Source organism: Bacillus rossius, chromosome 15, assembly GCF_032445375.1.
Source record: "Bacillus rossius redtenbacheri isolate Brsri chromosome 15, Brsri_v3, whole genome shotgun sequence".
NCBI lineage: Eukaryota > Metazoa > Arthropoda > Insecta > Phasmatodea > Bacillidae > Bacillus > Bacillus rossius.
The window spans coordinates 38730062-38752506 of NC_086342.1; the positions used below are offsets into that span (position 1 = coordinate 38730062).

The window sequence follows — 22445 nt, forward strand, 5'->3', positions numbered from 1 at the left end:
GGCGTCGTGCAAAATCAGTCCACGCGGTGTCGTAATCGCCTGTCTGAGACCACCAGGTTCGGGCGTCGCCGCGCAACTGGCTGCTGGCGCGTTCTGTCCACTCCTCTGGTGCGATGTGATGGCGTGCTAATTTTTCCTTGCATACCCGCAAGAACATGGCTGGGTCCTCGTGGGCGTGACCCGCGAACTCCGGCAGTATGACCGGCCCACTCGCGGCGCGCGGCGCGGGGGTCAGCTGTGCGTGGTACGCTTGCATCATTGTGCTCTCGCAGTTGACGCAGAGGAACAACCCATCACGAAAATGCACGAACTCGCGTACTTCAGCGCACGCGCGGTGTTTTGTGACCTCGCACTGTAGGCATCGGGCCGTCTCGCCTGGCTGCGCGCGGCAGCGCGCGGCTGCGCACAGCGTGTTTGTTGTACCCCTTGCGGCGCTTCCCGGCTGCTCCTCTTTGACGCGGACGCGGCCGCACGCACACTGACACTGAGCACTCTCGTTATTTACGAGTGACTCCGGAAAGGGTCTAAAACAGCCCTCACACAATCCCTCCATGTCGATGGCTATCTCCGGATCTCTCTGCATCCTCGTGGAACGTGGCTGGCCGCCCCGGGAGACGGGATGTGTCCGTGGACGCGGTCCGCGGTCGTGTGTGCCGATTCGGCTGCCTTCGGTTTCACTCGGTTAAGCTCGGGTGCCGAACGGCCGGAGTTGGCTTCTTTGGTGCACGTGAGTGCTCGGCGGCCCGGAGAGGGGAAAGTGGTGGCCGGTGCTCCTTTCTAGCGCGCGCGTTGCTGGGGTGGGGGTGGGGTGACCTCGTTTGCCCTTGGGTCCCGTTAAGGGCGCTGGTCAGACGCGCCCTTTGTCCTGCGCGCGCGTTTTCCTCCCCTTTGTCCTGGCTCGCCTTTCGACTACTTTGCCGTAGTTTTGACGGAAATTTTGACGGGTTTTCTTTGCCTGAATTGTTTGCAATTTTGATGAGCCCCACGTTGGGCGCCATTTGTCGTCCTGCCGATGTTGATGCGTGGTTGGGTGGTGTCTGAGGGCGCCAACTAACCTTTAACAGGGGTGGTTGCTGTGGGCTAGTTCACAGCACGAGACTCCGTCTCTCGGTGGTCGTGACGTCGCCACGTGGCAGGCAGGAGTGGTTGGACCACACACACGACTAACGTTGTCGGCACGCACACGACTGTCCGGTCCGCACACGAACACCGATCGCCGAACTCCGCGAGTCGCACACGACTGCTCGCGCCGAGGGGTGAAGGCCAACTGGCGCGTCCTGGCAGGTCCCGTTAGGGCTCGAGTCGATCTCGCTCTCCGTGACAATCGACCTCCACCCGTTCGAGACACTACCACCGACCACACACGCCGACCGGTGAGGCACCGAGGTGGCATAACGACCTGTGCGAGCCACGGGAGCACCTGGGACGACGTCAGCATGTATCTTAAATAACTTATGTAAGTTATAGGCATTATAAACACAATTTTACATTTATTAAGAGCATAAAAATTTTAACCTCTTTATAAAAAATAGTTATTTTATTGTTAATTCAAAGTTATGATCAATACTTTCAATCTTAAGGACTTAACATGTTTCTCTGCATTGTAATATTTTTATGTCCCGGCTTTTCCGTAATAAAACATTCCAAAATTACTTTTTTCCAGTCACTACCTACATTCCTCTACTTATCCTGAAAACGATGTTTCTAAAATCCTACTAGTTTCTTAGAAATTATCATTTATAGCTTACATTGCAATACCTGAGCATTTTTGCGGCTACCACCATTTTTGCATTTCCTTGCGAGACTATGTGTGTACATGTTCTGGAGAACATAAAATTATTGTGGATGGTTGGTTTGGTTAGTATAGCTAAATTAAAAATACTGTACAGTATTTTTTTTATAGTTTCTTAGGTATTTATAATTTAAGTAGTAGGTAACTATCCCGATCAAAACAATTATCCACAATATTTGTAAGTATTTTTAATTTAGTTTGAATATTATCTAATTCCTGTCACACAACTCTATAAAAGATGATATGGAGATTTCTCATGCACATTTTTATCCTTTAATGTTGTGGTATTAAATTTTCTTGTGTGAATGACAAACTTCGATGAACTTTGAAACTATTTGGGTCTCGGAATTTTCTGGTGTGAACTGTTTGCACACTGTGGTAATTTCCAAGCAACCATTAAAAATATTTTACTTTATTTTTTAATGTACCCATACTAAACTACATATTTTTAATGTAGCTAACATATTCAAATTGTCCATTATTACATCACAAATTCATGATTATTTACACTGAACATGCACAAACAAAGCCTCAGAACAGACTGTTGTAAACGTTAGCACGCTAGGTTTGCAGATCCCGTTGACGTCGTCTGGCCGACGACCACCCCAGAGCCCGACCTGCACCCGCCAGTATACGCTCCCGCTAACGGAACACACCCCTGGCCATGGCCCACCCGAGTCAGGCGAGCCGAACAGCAATTAAAGGCAAAGCCGCGGAAACCTGAGTAGACAAGAGAAGAACCGTACCCATTCCTCCTGAAACATTAAATTAGGATTTTAGCGACAATAAAATCTCTTCCAGACACACCCGTTTGGAGTCTAGCGTAATGAGATCACGCCTGGCGCGAGAGAGGCCGAGCCTCCCTCGGACGCCATGCCAGTTCGGCAGTTCAGCGCAGCTCACGGACCGGGGCGGACCTACGTCCCACGGAGAGGCAACATCCTTTGTCTACATCGAAAGTAACGTCCGGTAAATATAGTCACTAATTAACAGAACCCCTTTTATTACTTAACCTCTCCGTGAGTACCCGGTCCCTTTTTTCGGTCCAGGACCTAATCCGGCCGCATCAATTTAAAGACACCCCGCACCACACTTGGTCAGCGGGGCTGCTCTTCAGTATACGGCACGGGCCGCCTCCCGCAACTTACAGAACTTTATTTAAGGTCACGCGCACGGCGCTGACCACAAACCCGCAAGGGAACTTGGACAAACTTAATTGCGGTGCGTGTTTCACCACAGTGGGCACAACACCCGCGCCGAGACATTTGCATACGGGATTGGCCGTCTCCAATCGTCCACCCCCTTAATTCAGTGTATTTTTGTATCCCGTATTTTGTATTGCTAACTTACGTTACCCGAGTAACGAGTGCCACGTAACTTGTGCGCGCCCCCTTAATTCAGTGTATTTTTGTGTCTCGTACTTTGTATTGCTAACTTACGTTACCCGAGTAACGAGTGCCACGTAATTTGTGCGCGCCCCCTTAATTCAGTGTATTTTTGTGTCCCGTACTTTGTATTGCTAACTTACGTTACCCGAGTAACGAGTGCCACGTAACTTGTGCGCACCCCCTTAATTCAGTGTATTTTGTGTCCCGCCTTTGTGTTACGAAATTACGTTACCCGTGTAACCAGTGAGACGTATGAGACGTAGCAGCGTCCGAGGCCACGTAACGCGGAACACAAACCATACGGCGCCACGGAATAACGAGTAAACCCCCCCCGGGGACCTCTGTAGAGTGTTGTATTGTGTACGACTCGTTCCTATGAATAAAAGGTACGACACCACCACCTTAACTCCACGCCTCTTATTTAAAATCATCTCACGCAACACCGCCGCCGGCCCTAGTGGGCCACGCAGGGGCACATACATCCACGACCCCCAAACTCACGACTAGAACCGAGCTAGTCTGGCGCCCACCCGGACAATACGTAGCAAGAACCGCCTTTTCCCACTAGGAGCCACACCGGGACTCGAGCCCGAGACCCCGGACGACGGCATTTGGCGCCCGCTGCGTGGGGCAGAAAATAACGTGAAAATTTTTTTTTCTCCACCTCCTGGACATTTTCGAGATAAATTCACCAACAGGCGACAGCGGAGACACGAAACGGCCATTTTGGACACAGGAAGGGTCGAAGGCCAGACAGACCGGCGCGACGAGGCGAGCGGACAAAGGACACTCCAACCACCCCCACCTCCACACGTCATCACGGCGAGGCGAGCAACGGAGCGACGTCACCACCCCCACCCCGCGCGGACCGTTTTCGCCTCCTCTTTGTGCGGCTGTCCGGGCGCTCTCGGCCATCGCCTCACACGCCCATCCGCACCCCCGCCCATGCCGCGGCCATTCTCGGCCTCTGTTTTGTGCGGCTGTCCGGGCACCTGCCTAGCCGGCGAGCGCGACCCCGCGCACAGACTTGCACAGCGCGCACAGAGCCACGAGTGAAAAACACGACTCGACACAGCTGAACACGCACGATAACAAGAGATGGATGCAGACGAATGCAGTGGGTGTTACCACCTCTACCCGAGATGGTACTTAAACGGCAGGATCGCCGCGGGGTACGAGTGTGGCTATTGTCAAGAGTATCGCACATACGGGATGACGATGTGTGGAAGCCGGTCGTGTCCTGGAGGAAGTAGCATGGGCTACCACTGCGACGAGTGTACCGACCTATGGCATCGTGACTGCACCAACGAGCGTGAAGGTACTTTGAGGCGCGAGTCCTTCACGTTCACGTGCGCGCGATGTACCGCAGGACGAGCCACCCAAGTGCAGTATTCGGGAGCAGCGCTACTAATTCCTCCCCTACGATACGCCGCGACAATTCACGACATCGAGACGCCACTCACGCAGACGCAAGACGTATCACGAACTCACGCCCCGACGACATCCGCACCGTCACGTACAACCGTCCCGACGCCGACACTCACGCCGACGCACTACGCCTCACCAAGGACGCCTTCCGTCCCGACGCCGACGCTCGTCACCCTCTCGCCGCCAATCCTGCTCCCTCCGCCTCCGGGCCCAACGCCACCAGCCTCAACACCCCTCGCAGACCTGACGCCACTCAACATGACTGCGACGACGCTTGACCCGCCAAAGCCGACCGAACGACGCACGACGCCGACCGTCCCACCGCAGTCTGCCACGACGACCCGAATCCGCAGCGTGTCGGAGACACCTCACGACGCCGGGATGGCCTCGCCACCGCACCTGACCACTGTCACAGTGCCGCGAAGGACCGTTCCGACGCAACCCGCGTCGTCTACGACACACGCCTCATCCGGGACGCCACCAGACTCGGCACCGACACGTCGCGCCACACCGTCGCCACCGCCTAGCTTCAATTACATGCAGCCGTCGTCACTGCCACACGAGCGCGCGGTCTCAAAAGGGACGCTGGAAAACGGAATGCCCAGGGCCACGACGCCGAGACGCCTGTGCGAGGCCCCGCCACCGGGACTCGCCCCGCGGTGCCCGCCTGGCTTCGAGGCACAGGGGATGGAGCCCACCAAAATGAGACAGACGCGCACGACATCGACGTCGACGCCGTCTTCGGCACCGCCTGAAACATCAAAAACGCTAGAGGCGCCACGACGCCGCCCCTCGGCCGGCCTGCCACAGCAGCCACCGAGGCGACGCGCAATCTGCCCTCAAGAGGCGCCACGACGCCGCCCCTCGGACAGCCTGCCACAGCAGCCACCGAGGCGACGCGCAATCTGCCCTCAAGAGGCGCCACGACGCTGCCCCTCGGCCGGCCTGCCACAGCAGCTGCCGAGGCGACGCGCACTCTGCCCTCAGGAGGCGCCACGACGCCGCCCCTCGGCCGGCCTGCCACAGCAGCTGCCGAGGCGACGCGCACTCTGCCCTCAAGAGGCGCCACGACGCCGCCCCTTGGACCGCCTGCCACAGCAGCTGCCGAGGCGACGCGCACACTGCCCTCAAGAGGCGCCACGACGCCGCCCCTCGGACAGCCTGCCACAGCAGCCACCGAGGCGACGCGCAATCTGCCCTCAAGAGGCGCCACGACGCCGCCCCTCGGACAGCCTGCCACAGCAACTACCGAGGCGACGCGCACTCTGCCCTCAAGAGGCGCCACGACGCCGCCCCTCGGACAGCCTGCCACAGCAGCCACCGAGGCAACGCGCACTCTGCCCTCAAGAGGCGCCAGGACACCGCCCCTCGGACAGTCTGCCACAGCAGCCACCGAGGCGACGCGCACTCTGCCCTCAAGAGGCGCCACGACGCCGCCCCTCGGCCGGCCTGCCACAGCAGCTGCCGAGGCGACGCGCGCTCCGCCCTCAAGAGGCGCCACGACGCCACACCGTGACGTCACCGCGGCTACCGGGTCGCCTGAGCTCCCTGCATCTGCCTGACGCAATGCAGGTCGACGCCACGGCACCTGGACGCCCGACCGCCCCCCCACCGCACGTGACCGCCACTCGGCCGATGACACCTGTCATCCGTCTGGCACGACGGGCCGCTAAACGCCCGCATGTCGGCAAGGCTGAGCCGGGCCGTGCCGAGCGCCGCCCGCGCTTGCAGCCCGCCTACCGAGAGCCACCTGACCTTGGTCGCCGCCGCCCCTGCCGGCCGGCACCCTGGCCACCACCGCACCGCTGCACGCTGCGAGACACCGCAGCCACACTCGGAACCACTGTCACCCCCCGAGAACGAGTCCGGGGAGGTGCTTAGGGCACAACCGCACAACGACCACGCCGACACCACCCTCATGATGATGGAACTGGACGACGGGGACGAGGAGGCCTCTACTCCAAACCCGCCCGGTACACCGGAACGGGAGAGGAGGCTGTACCCATCCACGCCGTACCAGACGCTGAGGGCCAACGTCAACAGGCCAGCACCCGGATGTTCGGCGTGGGACGACCCGGGACAGGTGCTCGGGCCCTACCAACTGCGGCCACCGAGAGCGCCACCCGGGTGGAGCTGTTGCCGGAGCTAGGAGGCGCCACGACGCCGCCCCCGGCACGCCTGCCACGACGGCAACCGGGGCGGCGCGCACGCTGGCCCAGTCGGCCACGTTCACCAGGTCCAGTGCGCTGACCTTATCAGCCGCTGACCCCGCCCAGGCGCCACGACGCCGCCCCCGGCACGTCTGCCACGACGGCAACCGGGGCGGCGCGCACGTTGGCCCAGTCGGCCACGTTCACCAGGTCCAGTGCGCTGACCCTATCAGCCGCTGACCCCACCCAGGCGCCACGACGCCGCCCCCGGCACGCCTGCCACGACGGCAACCGGGGCGGCGCGCACGTTGGCCCAGTCGGCCACGTTCACCAGGTCCAGTGCGCTGACCCTATCAGCCGCTGACCCCGCACAGGCGCCACGACGCCGCCCCCGGCACGTCTGCCACGACGGCAACCGGGGCGGCGCGCACGTTGGCCCAGTCGGCCACGTTCACCAGGTCCAGTGCGCTGACCCTATCAGCCGCTGACCCCACCCAGGCACCACGACGCCGCCCCCGGCACGCCTGCCACGACGGCAACCGGGGCGGCGCGCACGCTGGCCCAGTCGGCCTTGATCACCAGGTCCAGTACGCGGAGCCAACCAGCTGCTGAGCCGCGAACCACGCCGGGATGGAGTGGCCGGAGCTAGGGGTGGCCCCATGTTAGCGGGACCATAAGCGGCGCAAGGTCGGGCTTCACAGGGGGGGGGCGTTTGACGTCGTCTGGCCGACGACCACCCCAGAGCCCGACCTGCACCCGCCAGTATACGCTCCCGCTAACGGAACACACCCCTGGCCATGGCCCACCCGAGTCAGGCGAGCCGAACAGCAATTAAAGGCAAAGCCGCGGAAACCTGAGTAGACAAGAGAAGAACCGTACCCATTCCTCCTGAAACATTAAATTAGGATTTTAGCGACAATAAAATCTCTTCCAGACACACCCGTTTGGAGTCTAGCGTAATGAGGTCACGCCTGGCGCGAGAGAGGCCGAGCCTCCCTCGGACGCCATGCCAGTTCGGCAGTTCAGCGCAGCTCACGGACCGGGGCGGACCTACGTCCCACGGAGAGGCAACATCCTTTGTCTACATCGAAAGTAACGTCCGGTAAATATAGTCACTAATTAACAGAACCCCTTTTATTACTTAACCTCTCCGTGAGTACCCGGTCCCTTTTTTCGGTCCAGGACCTAATCCGGCCGCATCAATTTAAAGACACCCCGCACCACACTTGGTCAGCGGGGCTGCTCTTCAGTATACGGCACGGGCCGCCTCCCGCAACTTACAGAACTTTATTTAAGGTCACGCGCACGGCGCTGACCACAAACCCGCAAGGGAACTTGGACAAACTTAATTGCGGTGCGTGTTTCACCACAGTGGGCACAACACCCGCGCCGAGACATTTGCATACGGGATTGGCCGTCTCCAATCGTCCACCCCCTTAATTCAGTGTATTTTTGTATCCCGTATTTTGTATTGCTAACTTACGTTACCCGAGTAACGAGTGCCACGTAACTTGTGCGCGCCCCCTTAATTCAGTGTATTTTTGTGTCTCGTACTTTGTATTGCTAACTTACGTTACCCGAGTAACGAGTGCCACGTAATTTGTGCGCGCCCCCTTAATTCAGTGTATTTTTGTGTCCCGTACTTTGTATTGCTAACTTACGTTACCCGAGTAACGAGTGCCACGTAACTTGTGCGCACCCCCTTAATTCAGTGTATTTTGTGTCCCGCCTTTGTGTTACGAAATTACGTTACCCGTGTAACCAGTGAGACGTATGAGACGTAGCAGCGTCCGAGGCCACGTAACGCGGAACACAAACCATACGGCGCCACGGAATAACGAGTAAACCCCCCCCGGGGACCTCTGTAGAGTGTTGTATTGTGTACGACTCGTTCCTATGAATAAAAGGTACGACACCACCACCTTAACTCCACGCCTCTTATTTAAAATCATCTCACGCAACACCGCCGCCGGCCCTAGTGGGCCACGCAGGGGCACATACATCCACGACCCCCAAACTCACGACTAGAACCGAGCTAGTCTGGCGCCCACCCGGACAATACGTAGCAAGAACCGCCTTTTCCCACTAGGAGCCACACCGGGACTCGAGCCCGAGACCCCGGACGACGGCACCGTGATTCTCCATACATACAAATGTTTACCTGGATCTTAAGCAACAAAAGGCTGTTGCTACATGAATGCACAGATATTGTTATTTAAGTTATAAATTGTGATTTCTCAGAAACCTACAGGAATTTAAAAACACAATGTTTAGGGTAAATAGAAGAATGTCATTACTGTTCAAAAACTGTATTTTCTAAATTCTATTATTTTAGTCGAGCAAAAGTCATCATGTAAGAATATTACCCTCTGAATATGCAATTCAAGCTTTCATGTAGGCCTAATGCAATTACAACTCTGTCTTGCATGTACATACCCCAAGGTAGGCTACCTGTGCCCCTTAATACACATCTCATTATTTTCATAGGACATGGTGGGGCATTATTCATTTCATTTAAAAATCATACGGCCAATCATTATGGTTACCTTTTTTTATAGTTTGAGGAAACTGTAGAGTAACATTATTATTTTATTTCCACTCAGCATAAATTATCTGAATAAAAATTACTATTTATTAGCTCCGGTAAATATTAAACAAGCTCACTCAAACGACCAAAGCCAATAATGATAGAAATGTAGCTGTCTCGAAAATAATGTTATATATCTTGTATCATTACATTTAGTATATTTATATTTCCAATATTGCCTAGCATTGTGTAGATTTTAATAAAGTTCGTAATAAAATACGAGCTTAAGACTGAATCCATCAAAACGTATTGACAAATACACAAGTGTTGAGGTTAGAGGTACGATACACAACAAAAACACTCCCTTCGGGCACAATAATAACGTGAATTCCGATCAATTCAGACATATTTAATTACTTATTTACTTCTACATTCTTTACTTAACACATTTATTGATATAAACGAAGCCTACAATCGTCCGTGAATGCAGCAAACACAAAATATCACACATGTTAGTCGACTACTTCATTGTTTCCTATGGCAAAAACCCGTCGCGTAGCCTACAATCAGCTGATTGAGATCCCGGGATCAACAAACAACACAGCAGCTATAGCCAATGAGCTATCTATAAGTATATATGATCGAAGTATGTATACTAATATTATGCGCACATTCGATAAATAAATTTGGGGTTATTATTTAGTGCACTAAAGAGACAATAAATCATAACACAAAAGTTATTAAAACAAAGTTTGACAATTTATATAAGCAAAAATGTAATTTAGGCAGATATTCCTGCCAACGCCTGGCGTACCGTGACTGAGAACCGGGTAGAACTTAGGATTGCGGAAGAAATTTTCAACAAATTAAATATAAACTTGGTCCAGGAGGGCGCCATATTAGCCCGACCTTCTAAAATCAAGGATAGTGTGGGTAGCGCGCCCTAGTGTGGCTCACTAACCTCGGTGGCTGCACATATTGTTGAAAATACTACTAGCTAACGACATCCTTGAGTCTTCCCTTCTCCCCATAGGTAGTTGAATCCTAAGTAGGTCGGTTGGAGGATTACTGAATAAAACAAACATTTTTGTGGGTATGTTTTTATTCACACGAGTTAATGTGTCGCGGCCTCGTCTCTGGTGAAGCTGTGGAGACGGGGTGGACGTCGCTCGGTCGTTCAGTTGTGTTGTTTGCCCGGCGCCAGCTCTTGGGTAGAGCAGCCTCACACTCTGAGGCGGGAGTGGAGCGTTCGGCCCAGTGCAGCTGACCGAGGACGTGCTGACAAGGAGTAGCTAGCAGGAAGATTGGGTGTAGAAGAGAGGATGCCCGCGGTCTCACGAAGAGTCGCTAGCGGAAAGGATGGAAGTTGAAGAGAGGGATGCCCGCGGTCTCACTAAGAGTCGCTAGCAGAGGATTGCCCGCGGTCTCACGAAGAGTCGCTAGCGGATGGGTGGGCAGAGAGAGGTAGAATGAGAGAGAGAGAAGGAAGCCCGCGGTCTCACTAAGAGTCGCTAGCAGAGGATTGCCCGCGGTCTCACAAGGAGTCGCTAGCAGATAGGTGCGAGAGAATGAGAGAGAAGGAGAGAGAGAAGGAAAGCCCGCGGTCTCACGAAGAGTCGCTAGCTGAGGAAAGGAATATGAGGAATTCAAGTCAATGATACCACTTTTGACTGAGGTAATATTTATTCTCCCAGATTGGCTGGGAGAGAGGAAAGCTGTCTAGGCTTGTTAGCCTGCACAATTTATACAAGTTTCTTCTAGAACCATTTATGTTAAAGTTTTACATATTTCTATCTCTTTTGCATGATGATGATCTTTCGCATTTTACAATATTATTTCCACATCTACAAAACATACTTTCAGTATACACTTAAATAATCTACCTAAATATTTACAATAATAACATATATAAAATAACTATGATACATTGTCTCTTTATATTTACACTGCCATCTGGTGACGAGTGGTAGCACTACCAGGGCCATGGCTGGAGTGTTGCGCCGCGGACAGGATTGTGACCCGGGTTTTTTGTTTAATAAAGAGGAGGTACGACGTCAGACGGCCCCCCCCCCCCCTGGAAAAGCCCGGGTCTAGGCCGTCCGCGCGCCCTCCAGCAGGCACATGATGCCTTCTCTTCTCGTAGTTGCGAGCGTCAGGGCCGGCCTGCTGGTTCCGGACTCCCTGGGTCGCCATTCACCAGTGTGTCCAGTTCGCTGCCTGTGACGTAATCTGCCAGGTACAGTGGGGGCCGGCGGCGTCGTCGGTGGTGTCTCTGGTTGTCCTCAGCTGGTTCCTCCACGTTGACCCGGAATTCGGCATCGGCGAGGGAGGCTCCATGCCCCCACCCACCTCGGGTAGGGGAGGGTGGTTCTGTTGTCTCAATGTCTTCCGGTTCTGTCACCAGGGGCTGCTCCTCTGTGGTGTTTACGCCTGCCTCTGGTGTCCCCGTGACATCAAGGATCAGAATTCGTGCTGGGTGCCTCCGGTGCTGTCGCCTCGGGGTCGTGGCAAGGGTTTCTGCAGGCCTCTCCATTCTTGTCCTTGGGCTCGGTGTTCCCTGGAACAGATGCTGCATCCCTTGGGGTGTGACAGATAGGTGGTTGTCCGGCATCGGTCCTATCACATCTGGAGTAGGGTCCTCCATGGCATTGCCCCCTTCCGGGAGTGCTGTTTTCCGGATGTGGTCCCGGTGTACTTTTCGCATTTGTCTACCCCGGCGCACCAAATAAGTGCTTTGACTCAGCTGCTTCAGGATGCGGTGTGGTCCCGACCACCTGGGGCTCAGTCCAGCACAGTAGTTCCTAATTGCATTGGACAGGGGATGTGTGCGGACATACACGTGGTCACCAGGCTGAAGCTCCGGTGGTTGTCGTGTGGTCTGCGGGGTTATCTGCTGAGTGTAGGCCCTCTGGTGTTCTCGCGCTGTTGTCAGCTCACTCGCCTGCCGCCGACAGCGATCCTCGGGGTCTTCGCCTTCATCTGTCACTCCGTGGGCTGTCCATTCGCCGGGCATGGGAAGATTGTGGCCTTGGACCATTTGTGCGGGGGACATCCCTGTGGCTGCATTGGTCCTGCGGCGGATGCAGAACAGGGCCTCCGCTATGTGTTCATCCCATGTGGTATGGTCGTCTCCCAGACGTATGCGCATTTGGACCTTCAGCTCCTGGTTACGTCTCTCCGTTGGGTTGGCTCGTGGATGGTAAGCCGGCGTAGTCCGGTGTTCCACTTGCCATGCCTGACATAATTCTTGCCACTGCCTTCCGATAAACTGGCTGGCATTGTCCGTCAGGAGGTCCCTGGGGTATCCCCATCGTGGAAAGAATTCCGTCTGCAGGATTCTTGCAATGGTTTTGGCTCGGATGTTACTGGTAGGATATGCTTCTACCCATCGTGTGAAGAGGTCGGTGACCACCACCAGGAACCTCTTCCCTCGGGCAGTATTGGGATATGGCCCCATAACATCCAACGCGATGGACTGGAATGGGGTAGTGGGGAGACGTGGCTGCTGCTGCTCGGTCCCATCACTCCGCCGTGCCTTTCGCTCCTGGCACTTCTCACAGGTCCTTACATACTCCCGTATGTCCCGGGCTATGCCGGGCCAGTGGTAGTGCTGGCTGGTTGCCCGTCGGGTTTGGTCCGCTCCTGGATGTCCTGCCAGGTCATGATCGTGCATGAAGCGCAGAACGGCTTCCCGTGCTTCCGGTGGTACATAGATGCGCCACTCCTGGTTGGTTCCTATCCCCTTCGTACACAACATGCCCTCTCTCATGGTCCATATCTCATCCAGTCCTTCTGCTTGCTTTGCTCGTCGACGCTCAGCATCTGGGGAGGTGCGTTGGGCGTCGAGAACTCATTGTTTGAGTTCGATCAGGTCCGCTGGAGGTGGGTCATCATCTTCTCCCACAGTGAGCAGACGACAGGTCGGGTCACTTGACCTGTGGTCGTGTGCCCTATGGGAAGGTGGCAGTATTTCCACCCATGACATGTCATCTTCCAGGTGGGAGTCCTCATCGGGGTCTCGTGACAGGGCATCCGGCAGCTGGTTTTCTACCCCAGGGATGTGGTCGACAAGGAAGTCGAAGGATTGTAGGAACAGGGCCCACCTTACGAGCTTGCTCTTGCGTCCCTGAAGTGTCTGTAACCATGTGAGACATTGGTTATCTGTGCGTAGCACAAATGGCCTCCCCTCCAGGTGGGGTCGGTACTTCTTAAGTGCCCATACCACAGCTAGGCACTCCTGCTCATTGCTGTGGTAGTTCCTTTCTGCCTGTCCAAACTTGGCACTAGCATAATCAATGATGTACCTGTCTCCCTTTTGGTCCAATTGGTATAGCACTGCCCCCACACCGTCGGTGCTTGCATCTGTCTGGACATACAGCACACTCTCGGGATTTACTCGGGACAGTGTGTGACATCTGGAGAAGGCTATTTTCAGATTGTCCAGTGCTTCCTGAGCAGCTGGGGTCCATTGGTAGCGCTGTCGAGGTGACAACAGGTCTGTCAATGGGGTTGCGAGCGTGGCGAAATCTGCGATATAGTTCCGTAGCCAGTTGGCGAGGCCCAGGAACCGTTGCAGCTGTTTGCGTGTTCTGGGGGGTTCTGCCCCTGCAATTTTTGCTAGGTGTGCCGGGTGGGGTCGGTTGCCCTCAGCATCCACCATGTGTCCTAAGAATTCAACCTCTCTTAGTCCGATGTGGCACTTCTGGGTGGCGCAGGTCAAGTGGTGCATTTCTAGCCGTTCCAGGACCAGCGACAGGTGGCGTGCATGGTGCTCCCAGGATTCGGAGTACACTATCACATCGTCGAGGTAGGCCACCACAAACTGGCCGATGTATCCCTCTAGTACGCGGACCATCATAGTTTGGAATGTGGCTGGTGCGCACTTGAGGCCGAATGGCATGGCACAGAACTGGAAGCGTCTGCCATCGGGTACAGTAAATGCTGTCTTTTCTCTGTGGCTTGGGGTGATTGGCACCTGCCAGTAGCCAGAGCGTAAGTCAAGAGTTGTAAATACCTGTGCATTGCCTAGACTTGCCAAGGCTTCTTCTACGCTTATCTGTGGTAGTGGGGAACTGATTGTAACCCTGTTCAGCAGGCGAAAATCCACACAGAACCGCATGGATTCATCCTTCTAAGCCGCTAAGACAATGCGTGAATTATAAGCACTGTTTGATGGCTCAATGACCCCATCTCGCAACATTTCTTGCACCTGCTCTCGTATCAGCCGTTGCTCCCGGAACCCATATCCTCTGGGGGCTTCATATATGGCTTTGTCGTGTGCAGTAGGAATCTTATGCTCGGTCACTGTGGTGCGCTTCAGGGGAATTGCAGTGGCAAAGATGCTTCGTCTTTCCCACAGAAGTCGCCTAAAATCGTCCTGATATTCGGAGGGTACCTGATTGTCCAGGTCTTCCAACCCTGTGGGCTCCTCCTGGGGTGGTGGTATGCTTCCTAGTGTGTATACTGCCAGGCGCTCACGTTTACCTAAATTTACCAGGCCTGATGCTGGTGAAATCAAGGCGTCCTGCTCTACCAACCAGGGCTGTCCAAGTACCAAATCTTCTCTGAGCCCTTCCACGACGACTGCTGGAGTTTGGGTCACCATCTCCCGTATACCCACTGTGATGATGGCATCTCCAATAGCTGTCCCTGTTCCAGTGTTCATAGCAAGGCGCAGGGCACAGCGTCTGGGTGTGACTTCTGCAGGTGGTACACAGTGCTGGGCAACGAACACATGGCTCGCCCCTGTGTCTATGAGCGCGGCAGTCTGTCTCCCGTTCAGGGTGATGGGGATCCGCATCAGTCGGTTTTATAGCGTGGTGAGCTGCCCCAGTTGTTCAATGTTGTTCTCTGTGGCTTGCAGCAGGGGATTGGCTGGCGCGGGGGGTACGTCTGTAGGTCCTACACCCCCTACTGCCCGTTTCCCGCTGGTTGTTGTCGCTGTTGGTGTCTCTGGCAGTCCTGATGCCAGTGATACGTGCCCTGTGGGCATCCAAGACGGCACTGTGGTGGTCGGCCTCCATCGCGCCGATTGCCTGCATTCCGCCATTCTGGAGATATGTTCTGGCCTGTCCCACCAGGTGGGCCCTCGATCGCCCGTGTTGCTGTCCGCCATGGACGTTCCTGCAGTATGGCCCTGCTTGTCCCTGCAGGTGCTCCAACCTGATGTCTGGGTCCTCGTTCGGGGCTAGTTGTCCCGGTCCGACGTCCCAGGAGGTGTCGTAGGTTGCCTTCTGTAGCTGTTGCCTGTCGTACGTAGTCCTCTACTGTCCCATTGCAGTATGGCCTGAGGAATGGTTGCAATTCCTCTCGTATTAATGCTGTAACTTCTGGTAAAGCTTGCTCGGGGTCTTCTCCCGGGGCTATGCGCCGGTACAGCCGCAGCTTGTTTGCCACGAACTGCTCTACTGACTCTGAGTCCTTCTGGGACTCGCCGTAGAAGCGAGCCTTACAGCTCATGACTGCCATGCAGTCGTCAAAATGCCGTGTTAAGCGGGTAGCGAACTCCTGCCACTGCATGTCATAGCGTCCCCACAGGTTCCACCACTCACGAGCTTGCCCGCGTAATTGTTCACTCGTGCGTTGGGTCCATTCTTCGATCTGCACCCCGCATTGTGTCATCCGTTCCTGACACCACTGCACAAACTCGCATGGGTCCTCATGCGCTAGCCCACTGAACTCTGGAAGCACTATGCGTCCTGTTGCGGTAGCTGTCCGCCCTATGTGCACGTTTGGTTGCACTGCTGGGCTTGCAAGTACCTCCCAGTCTATGAGGTTTGCCCCTGCCTTCTGTGTTGGTGCCTGTGTGGGCCTTGGTGTTGCTATTGTATCCCAAACCAAGGTACCCATTGCTAACTCTGCTCTCACTGGTTTGCACTCAGATGTGTTGTGCCACTGTTCCTCTCCTGTCATTAGGTCCAAGTCCCTTGGTGGTTGACCTGTTTCGCCTGTGGTTGTCAGTCTGTGTGGTAGCATTGTGTCACGAATTTCTACAAGTTCTGTCCTGCACACATTCTTCTACACTTGTTTAGTGAATATACACACTTCGGGTCGCCGAATCCTGCTGACTGTTCATGAACTCTGGTAGCCTCGATGATTGAGTGCCACACGTTCGGGCGCCAAATGTCGTGGCCTCGTCTCTGGTGAAGCTGTGGAGACGGGGTGGACGTCGCTCGGTCGTTCAGTTGTGTTGTTTGCCCGGCGCCAGCTCTTGGGTAGAGCAGCCTCACACTCTGAGGCGGGAGTGGACCGTTCGGCCCAGTGCAGCTGACCGAGGACGTGCTGACAAGGAGTAGCTAGCAGGAAGATTGGGTGTAGAAGAGAGGATGCCCGCGGTCTCACTAAGAGTCGCTAGCAGAGGATTGCCCGCGGTCTCACGAAGAGTCGCTAGCGGATGGGTGGGCAGAGAGAGGTAGAATGAGAGAGAGAGAAGGAAGCCCGCGGTCTCACTAAGAGTCGCTAGCAGAGGATTGCCCGCGGTCTCACAAGGAGTCGCTAGCGGATAGGTGCGAGAGAATGAGAGAGAAGGAGAGAGAGAAGGAAAGCCCGCGGTGTCACGAAGAGTCGCTAGCTGAGGAAAGGAATATGAGGAATTCAAGTCAATGATACCACTTTTGACTGAGGAAATATTTATTCTCCCAGATTGGCTGGGAGAGAGGAAAGCTGTCTAGGCCGCCGCCGCTTTTCATCACTGGGGCGAAGCCCCTCAGCGCGGGGGAGGTACAAGCCTTTTGAGGGGCTCTTGTCCTCCCTTTTTGGCATCATACAGTGGCGTGAGGGTGAGAGAGGGAAAGGCCCCCTCCTCCTCTCGTCTGTCAATTGTCTTTCTGAGCCTGCAGCGCAAACCCAGCCATCATCTCGAAGGAGAGGAGTGTTGCCACTCCTCTCCTTGGTACCCTTTTGATTCACCCCCCCTCCCTGCCCACTAAGGGAGAGAGTGTAGGCAGGCGTCCCCCACCTGCCTCGTTCCCTGTCTAGTTAATTAAATAAAATTTTGAATATAGTGGGTCTTAATGATCAGAATTGTCTTAAAATTATTATAGTTAAGCCAAAAAATGGGTGCATTAAGTGCCTAAGTTGCGCTAATCGGCCGCAGAAGCGCGGCCCTAACTCCAGGAAGGTGCTGCATGAAGTCTGGTTGGAAAAACGAAGGCGGTGCTTCGAGTTATTAGGTTTGGATATTGGCTCTAGCCAATACACAGCCTGATTATGAGGGTATGTTAGATTTAAATTTAATTCATTTAGTAATGATTTGGAATATTATTTATTTATTTATTCGCTGCCTGAAATGTGGTGTAGTCTTGAATTTATGTGTAAGTTTGAATTTTTGTATGAATAAATCGAGCTGTGCGGGAGCGGAGTCGGTGCTTCGCTCTGATTGGCTGGATCGGCTCTGGCCGGGAATTCTCTTGACGGTCCGGGACCGAGAATAGTATTTACTTGTGAGCTGTGGCGCAAAGAGACACGCGGCGCGAGAGCGGCCGCGTCTGTACTCATTTTTACTTAATTATTGTAGATCTACGGCCATTTTAGGGCGTTTTGGACGTCTATTTATGTCTGGATTATAATCGCCTATGCGTTTAATAACCGGGTTGTTGTGAAGTGGAAGTTTATGAAAAAATTTATTGTTGCGAAAAACAAGGTAGTTTTTAATTAAGGGAATTTTTAGTCGTTCGTGCAGTTCTACTGTCCTTGTCCTGGGAGGGGCGTTCCCAATTATGCGGAGGTATTTATTTTGTATGACTTGGAGAATATTTTTATAATAGGTGGATACATTACCCCAGACTTCGTTACCGTACATGAATGCTGAGCGGACAGTAGAAATATAAATTAGTATTTTTAGGTGACGAGGCAAATTACTGCTTTTAAGTAGTGGGTAAAGTTGGTGAAGTTTAGCCAATGCCGACCCCCTGAGTTTATTTATATGTGTATTCCATCTTAGCTTTCTGTCGATAGTTAATCCTAAGTAAGTTGCAGTTTCTGAATAGGGAATTATTTCGTTATTTAAAGTTACATTTCGTGTTGGATTAAGCCGACGGTTGGTAAAATTTAAAGCCTGTGATTTAGTGGGATTAGTTTTAATTTTCCATTTATTGAACCATATTTCAAGATCGTTTAATTGAAGTTGTGTGCGTAGGATTGCATACGGTAAACTTTTGTCGTGGGTAAAGATAACTGTGTCGTCCGCATACATTTGGATGTTTGAATGAGTAATTGGTATGTCAGCAGTATAAATATTGTATAGAAATGGAGAAATGGCAGAGCCTTGAGGTACTCCAGCAGTGATGGAGCGAGTGGAAGAATGGCCTTTGTCAATGGTAACATAGAATTTCCTATCCTGAAAATAGCTGGTTAGTAATTTGATGTAACAATCAGGAAAATTGAAAGAAATTAATTTTTGTAGCAGACCAGGTATCCAGACTTTGTCGAAAGCTTTGGCGACATCTAGGAATACTGCTATTGTGAATTCTTTTTGGACAGCCTAAGTTTCACCCCCATAGATCGACATGCCCGAACAGTTCCGAAGTACGTCGCTCGATCGGGTAACTTCGGTAGTAGAAAAGCGCGGGCTATAGCTACAGCTTTAAAACGTGAACAATGATATCGTTTTTTGATCTAGCAAGAGATAAATTGCAAAATTGTACCAAAAGTGATAAAGATAACACTATTCCGGGATATGTAGACAGTGAAATCGGTTATAACAATTTCTTTGATGCCTTAAAAAGTGCAGGTTACTCGTTCTCAGTTAGAAGTAGTGCAGAACAGGAGCAATTCAAAATATTAGATTTAATTTTCTATAGAAGACGAAGCAAGCAACATTAAAATGTTTATCTTGCTTGCTTCAAATCCTCAACCCTTATATCTGTCAATGAAGGAAATTAATTGAGCTTTCAGCTTGGTGACCTCTAGATCATTACAAAAAAATGAAGGGCTATAAAATGCTATTGATATGACAGAATGGATGGGTGACGTAACGTAAGAACTCTGAGAAAACCAACTAACCACTGCAATGTTTGCTATGTTCCCCACTATCAAAAGATCCATTAATGACCCTGCTGAGAATCAAACCCAGATCACTTTGGTGACAGAGAAGTGAGCACTTAAACACAGAGACCCAATGTTTGCCTCTAATGACCACATTTATAAGACCACAAACCTAATGCTTATTACCTTTTCCACCATTAATTTAATTACCTTACCTTTACAGATCGTGAGCAGCAGGTAATAACCAGTATACTGAATGAAGTCTTTGAGATTAAGGGCTTCTTATGTGTAGGAATGTTTGCAATTTTTGAAACAGCCCTTTTCAGAATTTTATTATTCTACTACTGTTAAAAGTCTCTTCCCTACAAATTTGCTTTGTTCTCTGTTACTAATTATTATTAATGTAGGGCATCCTCCATCCATTGCATACCTTTAGTGAACATATTAACATATTATATTTTATTATATTTTTATTCTCCTCGCTGGTTCTGTATGTTCAACTACAGCTAATTCAGTTGTGTCTTTATATTTTTAATTATTTATTTGTTTATTTATTTCCATAGTTTTCCATGGCAAACAATGCAAAACTTCAATAGCATTTATCCAAAAATTGGAAGTAAATCATATTTTGAAGGTTTGCTATGTAACAAATCATTATGTATTTAAAAATTTATTGTAATGTTTAAATTCAAGAAAAGTTTTCTGATGAAAAAGTTTTCTGAGAAAAAAAACATTTATGGAAGCTTACTGTAACACCAAAAATGAAGTATGATGTTACTGATATCATTTGTGTTTGATATAATTAATTATTAGTGTTAAAAGTGCATTTGCAGTGCTAATTTCTGATCCCGTTCACATACAAGCATAAGTGTGATAACTAAAATGAAGTATGACGATTTAAGAGTTAAATGTTATGTTTAATCTCTTTCCCTAACTGTTTGATGAATATTTTAAGTGCAAATGTGCAGTTTGTAGTTCTTATGTTAGATCTAATTCATATTATACAGGCTAATGTGCATTGTTTTATGAAGAATAGTGTTGTAACAAACTGTCATATTAAATTGTTTTGTTCCAAAACAGAGCAATGCTCTTTGGAACATTGCAGAAAATAAAATTTTAATAATTACAAAGTCTAGCACAAATATTAATGTAAATCAGGCCTATGTGATTACAATCTTATGGCATTAAAGGTCTAGTAAGCCTACCTACATTTGTATTTTAAATAATCCAAGTTCATAAACATTTAAAGAAATTGCTGCAAATATTTCAGTTCAATGAACTGATTCAAATAATAAATTACAGGTTGAAAGATAATCTAGTAATGAAGCCAATAGTATTATTAATTAAAATCTTGTGTGTAATCTCAGAAGTCAGAGAAGTTGAACCTTCATGCAAAACCCAGAGCTGGTAGGCAATAATTTTTTTAATTTATAAATCATTTTCGGGATTTTTTTTTATCAAAGATTGATTAATTTACATTGATTGGTACCAAACATATACAAGAACTTCAGAATACAGATTTTCCTTCATATTGAAATATTGTTCTTTAAAAAAAAATTATTTTCTTTTATTGATAATACACTTTTGGAATTGGCTCTAGAATATAATAGTGAATAATCTGTACTTGTCTATGTTTTTTTTTATGTAAGTGTATATAGTAGTGTTTTTTTTAATGGTTGTTGGCTAGTGTTATGTATGTACGTGCACTATATGCAAATGGTAGTTCTGATAGTATATGTTCATAATAACTAATATACTGATATCAGACTAGCTCAAAATTGGTCTATATTGTACATATATGAATACTTTATAAGATATGTATTGAAATATTATTTGAGTTAAGGAAAATTGTTACTGTAGAATGTAGATGATTGATTGATCATTGAAAAAAAAATTCCTTCTGACAACCATTAATAATTTTTTACTGCTTTTTATTAATCTTCATAAAAATTCACAAGTCACCATGGTTACCATCTTCCAGCCACAAAACAAATATTATCAGTAATTTTAAAATACATCAATAAATATTATCAGTGATTTTAAAATACATCAATAAATATTATCAGTGATTTTAAAATACATCAAATAAACTCTCTCGCTGCATTCATGAAATCATTGCTTATTTACATTGGCCAGCCACAGAGTAGATAAAAAAAAGCTGTTCTCCACAAGCCTGAAACAAAAAAGAAATCAAAGTTAAATGATTTATATTGTACTAAAGAGAAATGAAACTGATAAATAAATGTATCAAAGAAAAAAGTTATGCATACCAGAATGATAAATTAATTTCAAAACCATTTTAGTTAGAAATTTGATACATTCAATATTTTGGTAAATTCTCATTTATGTACTACAATTAACATTTTTCTTTGTCCTTTCAAACAGTAATTTTTTTCCAAATACTTTTTGACAAAAACTCATTGTTGTGAAAAAATATTATATGAAAAACATAATTCTATTGCTCTTGTGCCCATTATTGCAGAAAAACTAGGTATTTAACAATCCAAGTAACTACACAATTTTAGAAGTATGTTTCTCAGGGCCTCAAGTGATGTAATTGCTTGTTATTAGCTTAAGCAAATCTAGGCTTTGACTCAAGCAAAATGTTTACAAAAAGAATTAATTTCACGTAATGCATGTTACATGAGCAGTTCATTTTTTTTTTAAGTATCAAACCAAAGTCTTTGGGGAGAGTATTAGTAGGTAGGTTACCAAAATTTGTAAGATTCTATATATATCCTATATGCTCATATTTTAGTTGTATCAACAAAATGCCTACACGAGAAAAGATGTCAGCATGTTATTTTGCAGCAGTCGATGGCATTACTTCATAGTACAGTTGTGAAATCACTACAAAATGTGTCGGATGTATATTGCAATGATTTACAATTATTATCGGTAATCGCATAACTGCAGAGTTCAGAGGGTGTTAGAAAATTAAAATATACCACACATTGTTTTTTTTTTGTTTCTAATAATATTAGTTTATATTCCTACAAAGATGGATTCAGAAATTTCCTAGAGTAACAACTTTTCCACACAAACCAAATTTGATAAATAGTAATTCTTAGTACTATGTACTTCGCCAAATAAATTATTTTTAAAGTCTAGGTAAACTTACCTAAAGAATAATAGCTTACACCATTTTACAGTAGTTATAAAGAAGTTACCTTTCC

The 22445-nt window shown here is 49.8% G+C and overlaps 1 protein-coding gene across 1 annotated transcript in view; it reads left to right on the top strand.

The window, feature by feature from the left end:
- Nucleotides 1–18355: 18355 nt before the first annotated feature.
- LOC134539382 (regulator of telomere elongation helicase 1 homolog) overlaps nt 18356–22445 on the top strand; it is a 124024-nt gene continuing 119934 nt past the window's right edge. The window contains exon 1 of the mRNA XM_063381370.1: nt 18356–18602. Coding sequence (XP_063237440.1) covers nt 18570–18602 — 33 coding nt within the window. The 5' untranslated portion in view covers nt 18356–18569. The remainder of the gene's footprint in view (nt 18603–22445) is intronic.